This window comes from Barbatula barbatula, assembly GCF_947034865.1.
Source record: "Barbatula barbatula genome assembly, chromosome: 2".
NCBI classification, from domain to species: Eukaryota; Metazoa; Chordata; class Actinopteri; order Cypriniformes; family Nemacheilidae; genus Barbatula; species Barbatula barbatula.
In genome coordinates, this window is record NC_136767.1 from 5,749,367 (window position 1) to 5,764,506 (window position 15,140).

The window sequence follows — 15,140 nt, forward strand, 5'->3', positions numbered from 1 at the left end:
ATCTGCTGCATTAAATTCGCTTTGAATTAAACACAACCATCCCAGAAACTTCAAATATTCCCAAATGACATAATCAACATCATATTTCTCCCATTGGAAAAATTTGAAAGCGCAATAACCATACCAAAGAATTACTCTTTATTGGCTTACAAATTCATGTTAACTTGCACCTGGCAGATGCTTACAAATAGTGAACATAAATATAACAATGATTTTGTGTTTCTGTATTTAGATTTGCATCGTAAATAAGATTAAGATTTATTTAGGTTTTGTATTAGACAATAGAGAGGTGATCATGCCCTGAAACTAGCCAGCATTTTCAGTCAAACATTTGTGCTTGTGAAACACTTTTTTACCTTAAGGACAACATAGTTTTTACCTTAAGGTCACAGTTTTTCACATTGGACAATGTAAATATTACATTGAAATTACAAACATATGCCAGCCTTTTAAGACTGTTTAATCGTCTAAAAAATATCAAAATAAGTGGTGTTGTCATAAACATTAAACTATAATAAAGGTAATAAATACCACAGTCAACATTGCACTAATTTAAACATATACCATATATATCAATAGCTCTGGAAAAGACAGAAAATGTATTTAAATATTTCCGAAAACTTAAAAAGAATAAAAACAGTCAGTCGGTCAGTCTAAGCAAGTGTAAATTTAGGCCAAATTTGCTTCTCTAGAACTAAACACTAGGATTGTTATTATCACACATTTCCTATGTGATATGCTGATCCTAAATGGCACAGAAGATTTTCAAATTTGAATTTGCATTACAAAAACGTTCATTTTGTCCATTCTCGTCATAGTGTTTTCAGGTTGACAATTGCGACGCTCTGATCCGCCACAGCGCATGCGGCCATCAGAGGCTCACTGAAAGCATGCTTGACTACATGTAGCACAGACATAGATTCAGGATCATAGAAGAGCAGGGTCTGACTGGGCCAGTCCAGCAGAAGACCCACTCTCTTGAGTTTCTTAACCACTGATATACCCACATTACATCCATCGTGGCAGAAGGAAAGGTCTCCATCATAATGTGAAAGCACCCATGATTTTGTGTTGTAGCCCAACCGGGCAGAATTTCCGGACCCCTTGCGTTCCATGCTAGCATAGCAAATGCCCACTTTAAAGGCGGCGCTTTTGCCCATGTCGAGTACCCAGCTGTGGGTGCCAGAGGACATAGGAGGGGAGCAGAGGGCATTGGGCCAACTGTCGAAGCGTGCTGGGTCATAGGGGGGTGACGGACGTGTGCGTTTAGGCAGGAAAGTTAAAGTACGATGATCGTCAGAGAGGGAGAGAAGTGGGCTGACAGTTTTCGTTTCGAACTGTAGCTTTGTTGAACTGGGACCTGAAAAAAAAGAACAGAAAAATACATAAGATAAGCAGCTGTTAAAAAAATAAAAAACATTTCAAAATTATTTTCATTTTTTTTTATTTACTAATTTTTCAAATCATAAGTGATCAATCAGATCACTTTTAAGCAAAACAACAAAAATATTTGCTCAGCTTTTTAGAAAAAGTAAAAAAATATTTTTTTATTGATAACCTCGATTTTTACAGTTTATTTCAGTGTGTCTTGTTATGCTGTCAGTCTTTCACATTGCTGTTGATGACTTAACGTCATTACTTAGGTTCAATTTTGTCGAAATTTAAATACGGGACTGGAATGGCCACAATACATATAGAAATGCGGATTAAATTAACATTCAGCTATTGGCTGATAGTTTGAAAACAGCCGATGATAAGGGCCGGTATATCCTGTCTATCAAAAGAGGACAGGACAATGCAATGAATTTGTGCTCTGCGTATAGTTAACAAACATCACCAGTTTGATGTTTAATATTAATAGTCATATGAATTACTAACATTCAGAAAGTTGAGAATCAATTCAATCTTCAGAATCGGTATTGGCAGATATCACTAAGACAGAATAATTGGTATCAGTGGAGAAATTAAGTATCTGTGTCACGGGGGGAGGGGGGGGCCTGGTGAAAGAACCCAATTGCAAGGCAGCGGGGTGAAGGGGTTAACAAACTTTAATAAATACAAAACCAACACCCACGATGGGGAAAAACACTAACCAAACTAAATATCAAAACAGAAAACAACCACTTCCCACATGGGGGGCAAAAATAACTAAACACTGGGTAATCTTCACAAATACATAAAGGGCAGGAAACATGTACAACGAACAAGCACAAGACAATAGACATGAGGGCATGAAATAGGGAGACTAACAAAGGAGATAACGATGGGCAGGTGTGGGTAATGATACAGGAGGAAAGCTATACTAGGAACGAGAGGGGCGGGGCCAATGACGAGACTGGAGAGAACGCATATTATATCCTGATTGACAATAATATAATGAGTTTCTCTCCACATAAAACACGTGGGACTCTCATGATTCTGCCCCTAGACCAGAAAATCAAGACAAGAGAAGGCAGAATCATGACAATCTGTGCATCACTACTATTTTTATTTTAATCTACCGTTTAATGTACTGCTGAAAAAGTTTGATTTATCTTAAAGGATGGTTCACTCAAAAAGGAAACATTTTCCATCATTTATTAACCCCCAGGGCCCGGTTTTTCAAAAGTAATCCACTAGGATTTTGGATAACGGATTGGATCAAATCTTGAAAATGTGTTTTTCAAAAGAAAAAACGGATCACATAATCGGATTAGATCACGTAATCCAATCTTGGTTTTGATCTGGATCAAACCTTTAGTTTGGGTTTTTCAGAACTTTTTTGTAGGATTTGGATCACTTTGATCCAAAATAGCTGGATTAAACTGATCCCATCAGAAGGGTGGATTCAGCGTGGATTTCATGCCCAAAATGTAATGAAAACTTTAAAAATGTATCAAATAATACTATATTTGGATCATGCAGTATCTTACAAGATATCCTATTTATTCATAAGGTTTCAATTTTATTTGTTCATCCGTCAGGCTACAGTGATTACGTAGGCTTTAACGTATTCAGCCTTTCAGGCCTACAGCAAAGTAGAAAGAGTTTGGCCTCCAAACAGCTGTCAAAATTGACCAAAAACAATCAATTTTATTCTGTCACTAATTGATATATATATTCATCACAATCGAAAATAGTTTTGTTTGTAGAATATTTATTAGTGATGCATGCAAGGATTACAGAATAACCAAAAAAATGCAAAGAATGGCAATCACTGATTTTTGAAATCCAAAACAAATCCAAATCAGAAATAGTGTCTAACAATTGCGTCCCTTGTTGTACGTCCTTGTTTGCTCGTTCTGGCAGAGGAACAACCGACTCTGACCAAACTGCAGCAAACCAAGGCCAGATTTGAGATCCGCCTCCTAAAGGCTACGCTCAGACAAGCGTAGCCCACATCAGATGAGGAAATCTGAAATTATTGTGGAGTATTTGACATTAAGTCTTTTATTTTAATTCAATATATCTATACTTGATACTTGTTATAAATATCCTCAATGTACAGTGTTTGTGTTGTAGGTCTCAGATGAGCGTGTGTTTTCATTTCAAATAAAAATAAATGTATATTGACCCCACACTGGCTATTCTACTTTTTGCTCTTTACATATCTGTAGTTCTACATTGTGATTTCCTTTCCTGTTTGAGCACTGGTTATCCAGCACTGGTTATCCAGATTTGGTGATCCTGAAAAGTTCCTATCCGGATCAGATTGATCCAATCCGATGTTGCTTTAAAAAACTGGCTCCAAAAGTAAGATGGATTACGTGATCACGGATCGCAAAAAAAGGATTACTAAATCCAGATCAATTTTATCCGGATTAAACCTTTTGAAAAACCGGGCCCAGGTTGTCCAGTGTCAATCCTATAAACATTTCTTTGTTTTGTTAAACACAAATAAATATATTTGTAAGAATGTTAGAAATTTTCAGTTCTGTGAAATTCACTAACTAATATTGTATATTTGTTCTGTTGAACACAAAGTGAGATATTTGAACGAATTTAGGAACACAAACAGTTCACTTCTATACGTCATTCATACAGGTATGAAATGACATGAGGGTGAGCAAATGATGACAGAACTTTCATTTTTGGGTAAACTATCAATTTAAGCCACGCCCTTTGCCATACTGCAATACATACTGAGGGCTGCTGGCCACAGTTTGGGAAGCACTGGTCTATTCTGTGAAGTCACTCTTCCGAGCCAAATTTATCCATTGCTAAATGTTCAATTCTTTGGGATACTTGAAAAGTGATACTTAAAATGTTAAAAATAATACAAATGTGGTCATCCAGAACCAAGGAAGTTTTGGAAGCGCCTTGTACTCCGTCAAAATAGCTTAAAAGCTTTTATATTTTCTGCAGTGTGACATGCTTAACTCCATCTAAAGCCACCAGAAATATCAGACTTCACAAAACATTTATACTTGTAAAAATGCATTTGTCACTGTTTAAATAAACTATTAAAAACAAAAAAGTCAACAATCCCACTAACCCTGACAGGAGGTAGGCCATGCAAGGTCCAAAGTCTCATATAGTGTAAAGTTAAACTCCGTAAGGCTTAATATCGAGCTCTGTTCTGTCTAAGTCTCAGAGTGAGAATGGCCCACAGTGTTTCCGTTTAAACCCAAAGGTAAAGCCATGTGATCATAGACGTAAATGTGCTAATTCTTTCATTAGATGTTTAGTCTAGAAATGTAATTGGAAATGGACAAACCTGACGGTCCAAGCAGTATGGCACTGGCCCATAAACCCAGCATGAGTTTACTGGTGCTACATTCTCTATTCAGACCCAGTTGCTCGGTGTCTCGGGGTTCACCAAAACCTTCTGCATCCTCAACCCTGACACATTCATGTACAAAAGCAATTGTCACATCTGAATTATCGTAACTATGATAACATATTACAAACTAATTCAACTGATGGAAAATTTGTAACAATTACCTGTCATATATTTCCTGGTTGGCGCTCTGAAAGGAAAAATAAAACAAAACAACAATCAATAGATTGTCACAATACAATGATTATATTATTTCGATCTATGATTGATTATCTAAAATAGTATTTAAAACAGGTAAAACAAACAAAGCAAATTAAATTCTCCCGTAACATTTTCTAATGCATTTGAGTCATTCTTTTTCATAAAGTTTTATTTTTGATTTGCATTACAGTAATGAGAGTTAAAAGTTATAATGAAGTTGCTTAGATGCCTTGAAAATAATATCATTTCCTGACTTGAAGATTATTGTTTCCCTGTCGTTTGATTTCAGCCTTTTCATTCTATTTCTAATGCTTGGAGAGTTTACTTATGTACTTAAGTTAAAATGTGCTTTCACATCCAAAGTTAAATTCTTTGAGTTCAATCTCCTTTACTCGCTCACCACAAGCATGGCATCTGTGGAGTGTGTGAGTTTGTGCACCAGACTGGAGCGTGTGTGTGTGAGTTTCTCTAGAGTCTGTGTCCAGTGTGCTCTCTGAGTGAGGAGACACTGCTCCACGCGTTCTTCTTCTCGCTGTATGGCCTCCAGGAGACGCTGCTCCTCCTCCTCAAGAGCGTCACGTATGGCATTTACCTGAGACAGCACACGCTCTCTCGCGCTGTTTGCATCTACCTGTCAACCCAACAGCACACGGGCATTTACTACACCATACAGTATTACCCTGTTATAACTATAGTTAAATATCCTACATCTGAACACACCCACATAAAATGCATAAGAAAATGTGACAGGGATATTAAAATGCAATGCGTTGTGTCTTTGCTGCCATTAGTTTGAAGAAATTATTCTTCAGGTGATTGTGTATTTTGTTCACATTTTTCGTCTCAAAAAGATTTCTGTGGCAGTACACTGATGCTATCGAATTGTAATACCATGGTACTTAAAATGCACTGTTCCACTATACAAATTATTACAATATTTATCTATGATATTCATGTACCACTTTATGGCACTCTAAGGTACTTTTCTACCTTAATGCGGGTATGTTTTATTAATCATATAAAACACTATGGATGAGTGAATTTATCAGGTACCTGTACAGCTTTCTCTCGGGCTGTAAGTGTACGATCAATAAATCGTTCGATCCGCAGAGTTTGCAGCTGCATCTTTTCACAGACATCCACCAGTTGATTCTGTTTAAAACAAAGGGAATAAAGTAATGTTGGATCATGAAAGGAAAAAGCATTTTAAGTGCAACCAAGAGGTTTAAACCAGCAATCGTGTGCAGGAGTCAGTAATGTCTAGAATGTTTCTCAGAGGAATTAAGAGAATCTCAAAATCTTAAGCAAATGTCATAGAACGGGTTCATTTCACTGCTATTTGTAAGTTTTGTGTTTTAATATTTTAAACCAACCGTTCTGCGTACTGTTTCTTCTCAAATGTGCAAAAATAAAAAATACACAATTTATGTCCATGGATACAATTTGTATTCCTAAATTGAAATATATATTAGCAAGTTTTTGCAGGAACAAGGATAATGCTTTGACAAAATTTGTATAGTGCTTCATTCTGTTAATTTGTCTCACCAAATAAAAGATTTGGTGTTTAAAAATATAAGCTCAAATGTTTTGAAAACTCAAGTAAAAAAGGAAATTTACTATAAAATTTAATTTTGCATGCTTTTGCATTTTGAAAAATAGGCTATGTGAAAAATCTGGAAATAAAACAGTATAATTTTGTACAATAACCATTTATTTACATTGCACGAGGAAAATCCTGTAAAAAATAACCGTAAAATTCTGTAAAATTACAGTTTCGTTTTAGTTTTCCTGAGAAAACAAGGAAATTCAATAATATAATTAAGGTGGTCTCTAGCAAGTAAGCCTATCCCAAACTATTTCACTAAAAACAAATGTCTAAAGAAGATAACAATAAATGATTAAGTCCTGAAGAAAAAAATATAGCCTACTTAATGTAATAACATGTGCATCGGGTGTCAGCAGCTTTATGACATAAAGAAACTATCCACGCCCTCCCCATGTGATTTAAACACATACAAGTATACAACATTTACAAAGTCTCAAATACACAACATTTTAACAGTTAACAAGTATAATCACAAGAAAAAGTTATATTAACTGATAAATTGTATTTCAACTTATTTATTTACATTTATTTGTAAAAAGCCGGTCATGTTATTTAATTGTTCTTGCTCACCCTTACTACAGTTGCCCGTGTAACCAGTTCTATCACAGTGTGACCCTGACAAAATCCATCCGAAACACACTTCGAGCAGGCCAGTTTCCCTTCTGTACTACAATACAACTGCAGTGCGTTTCCATGCGCTGGACACAGTTTCAGTTCCCCAGGAGCCGATAGAGATTCTGCATCGCTGACATCACTCTCCGCAGGTCTATCCACCGGCTTTGTCGACGATTGTTTGTTTGCTGTGCCATTGCTGTTTGAAAACAATCCACCCGTTTCAGATACATTTATCTGATCTTCCTGTTTCGGAGGGTCGTCCAGCCGAGGGTCAGACTCCAGGTCACTGACATGCAAGGACACCGTTTCAAGTTCGCAAAGTCTATATTCGGCGGTCATGGCACCGACGGATGAAGATATGTTGGTTCTTCACCAAAAAAATAATAATATAAAACAACAGGTGCCTGGCTAGTTTCGCTGATGTACGCTGTAAAATACCAGTGGCGCAGGTGTATCCAGTTTTAGAGCCCTGCCTCTGTCACACTCGCAGGTGTGTAACACGGAAGTTGGAGAAGTTGGAGTGTGCGCAACTCTCTCTAGTAGCGAGTTTTGTTGGTGGTTGTGGTCACTGGCCGGTATTACTAGGTGAGTAGTAGCCTATGTGACACACAGCGTGGGTATACGACTGTACTATAATATGTCGTCGGGTTCAGCAGGTCGAATCGCATGGATAGCCCAGACTGGGCGAAATGAGACAACACAGGTGCCAATGTGTGACTCTTTTCGTCAATAAACCATCAGCATATGAGTTGATCCGTGCAGCTCAACCCGTAACGTTACATCCATATCTTCAAATGAAAATGACACGATACGTTTAATCATTTAAAGGAAATAAAGATACGATAAAATGCTTAATACTGGATTTAATACTGGATCAGCTGTTTTCCCTCACGCAATCTCATAAAGAAATATCATTGCTATATTTAACCTAAAGCCCGAGGGTTATACTCTCTTAACACTTCCGCTTTAATGACTACCGTGAACTTCTGATATACGTCTTATGAACTTTTATCCTGCCACGATTTCACGCATCTCGCGCTAAAATGTCATTTTTTATTTACGTAATGAAAAGGCGTGGTGAAACAGGGGGTGGGATTTGCTGGGAAATCTCCCATTTGGATTGGACAAACCGGTCGAACGCTTTTAAGTTTATCGTTGAGACGTCAACGTGAGAATTTATGACGTATCCCTAGGCGTTGCAGAACTCTAACTCTCATTGGACGAACCACTGTCAGTCCTGGTTTGCGATTGGTTTAGGTTGTTAGTTTGGTTAGTCCCGCCCCCCGAAGCTGGCAGGTTTCTCCAACCTCACAGCGGTGCACCACGGAGGGTTTGAAGCGGGCGGGGGAGATTCGGGCTAAGACTGACCCTATTACACTACAAATTTGTACCCAGGGTTGTGTTTGCGGTACCGATTTTAAACGCATTACCATTGTATCCGCTCTCACATCTCAGCCCAGACCTTGACATCCCGTCTAATGTCGGATTTCAAGCTTGGGATCGTTCGACTTGGCCGTGTGGCCGGGAAGGTGAGCTGAATCCTAGTGCTGCCATGTGCGACGCGAAGGGGAGGGGATCCGAGAACCGTGAGCAAAATGCCTCATTTTAAAGAATTACGTGGCGAATGGATGTTACCTGCTTTGCTCAGATAAGCATGTGAAATTGTCGTCGAAATGTGTGTTTTCTTCAGTAAAATTGACCGGCTTGTTAGCCGAATTGGTTTCGTCGCTTTTGAGCAGCCTACTTCTGTTCTGGTAGTGCCGCTAGCGTGGCTACGGCGCTGCTCGGTCGAGATATCGTTTCTTAACTAGAGAATGTGAAAGTTGTTCATTTTAATTTACACTTTTGCGAGGTTGGGGTACTGTAAGGTTTGCCGATGTTTGATCCACATTTATTATGACACTGGCATCCAATATGGCTCGGAGATGACTGAATGCCCCAACCAGGAACCGTTTGCTGCGTGACTCAAAACCCGGCATGTCGGCTGCGATGAGCGTTAGCACAGTCCTAGCTTGATGGCTTTTTTCAAACATTCGTACAAATACTGCGTATTGTCAGTCGCATCGTACGTTATACACAGAACACCTGTAGATGCTGTCAAATTATGAAAGCGGCTTCCATTACTTTAAGGAAGATCGTTTGCGTGGTTCGGATAAACTGAGCTCCTTGATGCCAGGCCGCTCATGCCATGACACTAGAGGGCACCCGGTAAACAGATATACGTTTGGGGTTAAACAAAAAGAGCGTGTGAGCATCGCAATAATGAAGCTAATTATGTTGTCGTGATATTGAATAGAGCAGACCTTACCTTGCATTCGTTTCTTCGCAAGGAAATAGTTTATTTAGATCGGTGTTTTCGATATTCCAGGTACCTTTTCCTGCAGTACGTTTTTTAGTGTGATTAAAAAAAAACGTCTAAAAATTCCCGACAAATGTTAAGGACGGAGCCTCTCTTCTGCATGTTTTGACGGGGACCTCTTGTTTGTACAAAACGCTATTGATGTCAATGTTGATTGTTGTCTAAAATACACTTTTATAACGCATTTATTTTTTCCTTCAGACAAAGTACACTTTGATTGATGAGCAAGACATACCTTTAGTGGAAAACTATGCCTTTGAGGTGAGAAAATTGAGGAATGTACTGTCGTATGTGTGGTGGTGGTGGTGTTGTGTGTAGATTTTATTTTGCTAGTATATATTTTGTACTGGATGAACCATAAATATTTTGGTCTGTTATCAATTGTTGTCATATTAAAAAGTGTCATATTTACTTGAAAATATGCAATGCCATATATTTTATGATTTTTGTAACTTTCTGTTTATTTTGATGCCCTGCCTTGCCTATTGAAACTAAAACATTTGGTAAACAACCCAAATCTCATGGCATATCACCTACCTAAACTGTTTTTTAGTTGGGTTTTATTTCAGTTGATATGTTTGAATTAGGTTTTTAGTTGTTTTTGCTCTCATGTTAATGACATTAATTACAAAGTATGCACATTTTTAAAGGAAACATCTTTCCTCAGGCTCGCATGGAAGTTGATGCAGATGGGAACGGGGCCAAAATCTTTGCTTATGCCTTTGACATAGGCAAGGGCAGGTGGGCAGGTCGACCACTGCATGAGTTACTCTGGTGAGTGCACTGCTAGGGCCAAGTTCATTTTATGATTCCTTCACACAAGTGCTTTATACGTTTAATATTCAATTGAACGTATACATTGTTTTAAGTAATTGTTTTTGATGTTTTGGTACATAGGGAAAAGCATAGAGGAGGAATCGCTCCAAGCTTCCAAGTAGTTCACATAAACTCCGTCACCGTGGACAACCGTCTAGATAACTTGCGGCTTGTTCCTGTTGGATGGAGTCCAAAACCAGAAGAACTGTCCAGCAAACAAAGGTAATTTCCTATATCATAAAAGTAATACACAAGAAAGAAAAAAAAACCTTGTCACCTCAATAGTAAAACGTACAGAGCCTTGGAAGAGACATTGGCGAAAATAGGGACATTAGTCCAACGTTTAAAAGATTCTCCCAAATCCGTGTTTCCCATTCATTAAAAAGACCATGACGAATTGAAATGTGGCGAGTGTTTTCAGTATGCGTTCCTCAGTGTACTTGCCTTCCCACGTAAACGTCAACAGTCACAGATGTTAATGCCAGAAAAGACACTGATAGAGTTTATCATGACTTAACGAAAAGTTAGCGGTTTTCCACACACCCTTTCTATATGTGCTTTGTGCGAGTTTGTGCGCGAGCTCTCGCCTCCCTACAGTGCGGTGTGTATGCGCGCGTGTGTTCTGTAGTTGTAACAGCCATAGTTTATTCTCTTATATTTCAGAATTTGCACCGATTTGTCTGCACTATACGGGTTCTACAATAAAACGATCACTCTTATTTAAAATAAAAAAGCATAACGCAACAACACATAGATGAGAGTAAAGGCTGTGCACTGCATGAGACAAACAAGCAAAAACACCTCATATATCTGCTCTTCAATGTAAATGTGTGGTGATTTTGTCAGACGATATCGCGTTTATAAATCAGGATTTTAGGAGCAGTTAAAGTGACAGCTGGTTGTATTGAACACAAGATTTTATTGGGTCCTGTTTAGGCACTATTTTGTACTCATTTTATATTTGACAACAGATCAAATAATATGTGAAATTAGCAATCGGTTGTGTTAAAAGACAGTATACTGTGATCAGAAAGTAGAAGCGAAACAGATTTCCAGTGGCAAAACTAGACCAAACACAAGGTGATGACATCACACATATGCTAATTTGTGTGTGATATCATCGGCGCAAGTCTTTCAAAATCCTTTGGAAAACACTGCAACTGCATAAAGACATTCAAGTCGGCTTTATTTATATAGCAAAATTTCATTTGGGCACATACACAGTAACTCGTGAGCGTGTGAAACTTGCGCACTCACAGGAAACTTCCGTGCTAACGGGAAACTTGCATGCGCACGATGGTCATTGCAAAAATAATAATGTCCCTTCCACAGCTCTGTAGAAACGACTTAAAATATCTCATCTTATTTTTTTCAACTTGTGCTGCCTTCTAATTTACAAAAAAATTTTTTTTAGAGAGCAGTCGCTATACTGGCTGGCTATCCAACAGGTTCCTGCAGATCCAGTTGAGGAGCAGTATCTAGAGCTGAGTCGCACACGTTACTACAATGCCAATGGAGAGCTGGTGGAAGAGGAGGAGTGCTCCTGCACCTACTACGAGTGTCACTACCCACCCTGCTCGCTTATTGAGAGGAGGGTCAGTATGGCAAAGAGAAAAAGAAAATCCTTATGTTTAACACTGAATACTGCTCATAATCGGTACTCACTGTCTATATTTTTGTGTCTTTATAGCTAAGGGAGTTCAACATCTGTGGCCGATGCCAGGTGGCACGCTACTGTGGCTCGCAGTGCCAACAAAGAGATTGGCCGGCCCATAAGAAGCAGTGCCGAGAACGTAAACGAGTTCTGGCACTGGAGTCTGAGCCCGAACGATGATCTCCTCGACCCCAGTTTTAAGAACGGGGGTCAGAGGGGTGTAGGGTGAGAGTTGAAATGCAAAAACTGACTGATAGAAGACAATATTGGTGTGTTGGATGGGCCATTGGGGGGAAAAAAACTTACTTCCCTGAACTTTCAAATCTCCACACTTGCCTGTGGGGATTTTGGGAAATTGAGTTTTTGGTTTTTGTTCAGAGGAGGTCTTAAAAGCTCCACCTGCTGCTATGGATGTGTGTTTAATGAAGAAAAACACCATGCCGTCATAACTCTGTGGACTGCAAGTATTGACAGTCATGCGCTTGCCCGTTCCATCCATCCACCTATCATGAAGTATTAGCCACTGGTTGCGAGGGACAAAACTGCTGTACAACTGAAAGGATGGAATACGGACCTCTTCACTGTACTACCCTCCCCTTTCCTCTCTTGGTTGAACTTCTTGTGCACATAACCAAGCACATAGTCACCCACCTGCCATACCTTCTACAAGAATACAGCCGATAGCTGTGCAAAATCACACCACCAGTATTGTGTGTGCAATGTCATTATTGACTGAAGGACATGGATGAAATGGTTGAATGTTTCCTTTTCTTTGTCAGTGGGAAGTTTTGGGGTGGTGCTGGGAAATATGCCTACTTCGGGGCAGCGTCACTTTTTGCATACCCATTTTTAAAATGCATCACAGTCCTATTTACTCTTTCCACTCATGTAATGTTTCGTTTTGCTAACCATAACAAGCACTCAGTTTAGGGGAATGTCCTGGGAAAAACTTGAAACCCACACAGAAAGTTGACCAATGTTGTCAACGTGTACTTGGATGTAAGTTGTCATTTGGGTCCCAGTCATTCAATGATTAGTCTTCTGTTTGTCTTAAACTTTTTGTCAAAGTGAGCGTAATTTATTAATTTTTCACCTTTTAATCTCTCTTCTTGATTTAAAATGTGCACACAGTTTCCAAGTGTGTCTTCCTCTTACGTAAAGGGCAACTCTACCAAACTGTGACGTGCACCTGCAAATACGCATGTATAATGGATATGTACATGTGGTGTTTTCCTGTGTGCGTATTCCGAATAATTTATTATTGAATTATCTGGTTGGGTTGAACACTGTGCACTGAATATCCACACTTTGATCCTCACTCTTTCTGAGATATGGGAGTCTTGGGTAAGTTGGGTGTCTGTTCTTTTTATTTTTTCTAAGCTATTACCATACAAACATAAAATGCATAAATATGTGAATGGACAAAGTTTGTGATAACTGACCATTTCTTGTCACTGTAAAATATAAGAATAAAGTAAATAAAATATTAAATGTGTAAAGGTTAATTTGGTTGCCATGTGTTTTGTCCACGTTTGTGTTCTTATTTAAAATTCAAACTTTAGTTTTTTTCATGCGGATTCTTTTTTTCTGCCCACAGCCTTGAACAATTCTGATTAATGTTATTGAATGAGCAAAACTTCAACTGAAACTTTTCATCAATTAGAAATGTAAAGTCCGTGCAATAGTGTGAAGAAAGATGTGTGGCTGTGTTAAGTTTATTTTAATTTGACGCAAATGTAGTGCATCACGTAAAATTAAGGCAACAAACATGAAAAGTGGTAGCCGTCATATCATTTACAGGAAGTCATTGTTTGATCATGTAAAACCTAAATTGTCTTCTATGTTAACTAATAATTGAACTGTGTTTTGGGTTACTGTATCAGTTGAATGACTGCAGCAACCTTCAAATCAAGCAAGGCAGGCCAGTTGAATGTGTGTCTATGGAGGATGGCGTGAATAACCTTTACACAAACGTCTCCATGGGAACCGGAGGAGTGGAAGAAACGGATTGTACGAGCTTTTCGCTGTAACGGATGTAAATTAACATTTTAATCACACTTCCAATCGACTTGAAAAAGTTACTTTTGCTTCAATTGCGAAACTCATCTAAAGAGAACGAAGTCGTCGGATGCATTAACAAAGCATAGATGTTAAAAGACAGCGATTATCCTTATTGCGGATTTTGTTATTCGTTTCAAAGTTTTTTGATATAGAGCATAACTGCACGTTGTCTGGTGAGTTGCAAAAATATTTGTTGCACTTCATTTTACTGTACGTGCACTACACGCAGTGCACTTGCACAACAACATTACATGTAGAATGTAGGCTACTCGATTAACAAGCTACACGATTTTGTAATTAAATTGTTTTTATAAGAATGTTTATTGACATTAAATTATAGCCTATTTGTTGAAAAGTGCGATGTTTTTGCAAGAAGCCATATTTAATTTATGCCAAAGACCAAAGTGTTTGTTATTCATGTTTTCAAAGTAGTTTTTAATGTCGTTTAAATACAATGTTTACTATGTAATTGTAGTAATTACTTCTCTAAAATAACCAAAACTGAATATTGACTGAACCAGTTGGGTTTAGGGCTGCCAACCTTGCATAGTACAGTATATGCATGTACAAACTGAACACTCAATGAATGTTGCACCCAAAGAAATGTATCACTAGTAAAAGTCATTTCATGGGTGTATGCATATGAAATGATACATTGTTTTGTTGTGAAGGATCTTTTGAAGAATGACATCTGCAGCTTGTTGTCCAGCTCCATGTAATACAGAAAATGCCTTGACCTCCCTTCTGTGTCCGCACATTGATCACTGTTCCACCGCATTACAAGTTCTACACAAGCTTGCCCAAGAGGAAAAAGGTAAACTTGTTGAAAACGTCCTTCAACATTGCAACCCCAAAGCATGCATGGATGCACTTCAGAAGATATTGAAGTCACATGACTCAAGGTCAGTGCCATAAGCATTATAAACTATAAATGTAATTGTTGTTGTTATGAATACAGTTCAAACCAATATCTTGGTTCTATAAATAACACCTGTCAGAACTGAAGTGTTTAGGAGCAATAAAACTACAGAATACTAACATATGACTGCTCATTCATGCTTCTTGTTTG

General features: G+C 38.3%; 2 protein-coding genes across 3 annotated transcripts; one reads left to right on the forward strand and one right to left on the reverse strand.

Moving 5' to 3' along the window:
• Positions 1-116: 116 nt before the first annotated feature.
• Positions 117-7,683, reverse strand: bspry (B-box and SPRY domain containing). Of its 2 annotated transcripts, XR_013786266.1 has the most exons (7): positions 7,137-7,677; positions 6,014-6,112; positions 5,361-5,591; positions 4,924-4,949; positions 4,697-4,821; positions 757-1,360; positions 118-701 (listed from the first exon to the last, which is right to left on the reverse strand). XR_013786266.1 is itself a non-coding variant. In XM_079449940.1 (6 exons), the coding sequence occupies exons 1-6, from the start codon at positions 7,518-7,520 to the stop codon at positions 813-815; spliced, it is 1,413 nt and encodes a 470-aa protein (XP_079306066.1). In that variant the 5' UTR covers positions 7,521-7,683; the 3' UTR covers positions 117-812. The 2 variants fall into 2 exon arrangements, 1 of the variants encoding a protein (XP_079306066.1); XM_079449940.1 differs by having other exon boundaries at positions 117-1,360; positions 7,137-7,683.
• Positions 7,684-8,466: 783 nt separating this feature from the next.
• zmynd19 (zinc finger, MYND-type containing 19) lies at positions 8,467-13,513 on the forward strand. The gene is made up of 6 exons (XM_079449957.1): positions 8,467-8,710; positions 9,742-9,801; positions 10,208-10,314; positions 10,438-10,578; positions 11,771-11,951; positions 12,047-13,513. Exons 1-6 carry the CDS (start codon positions 8,660-8,662, stop codon positions 12,188-12,190), a joined length of 684 nt encoding a protein of 227 aa, XP_079306083.1. The 5' UTR covers positions 8,467-8,659; the 3' UTR covers positions 12,191-13,513.
• The last annotated feature ends 1,627 nt before the right edge of the window (positions 13,514-15,140 follow it).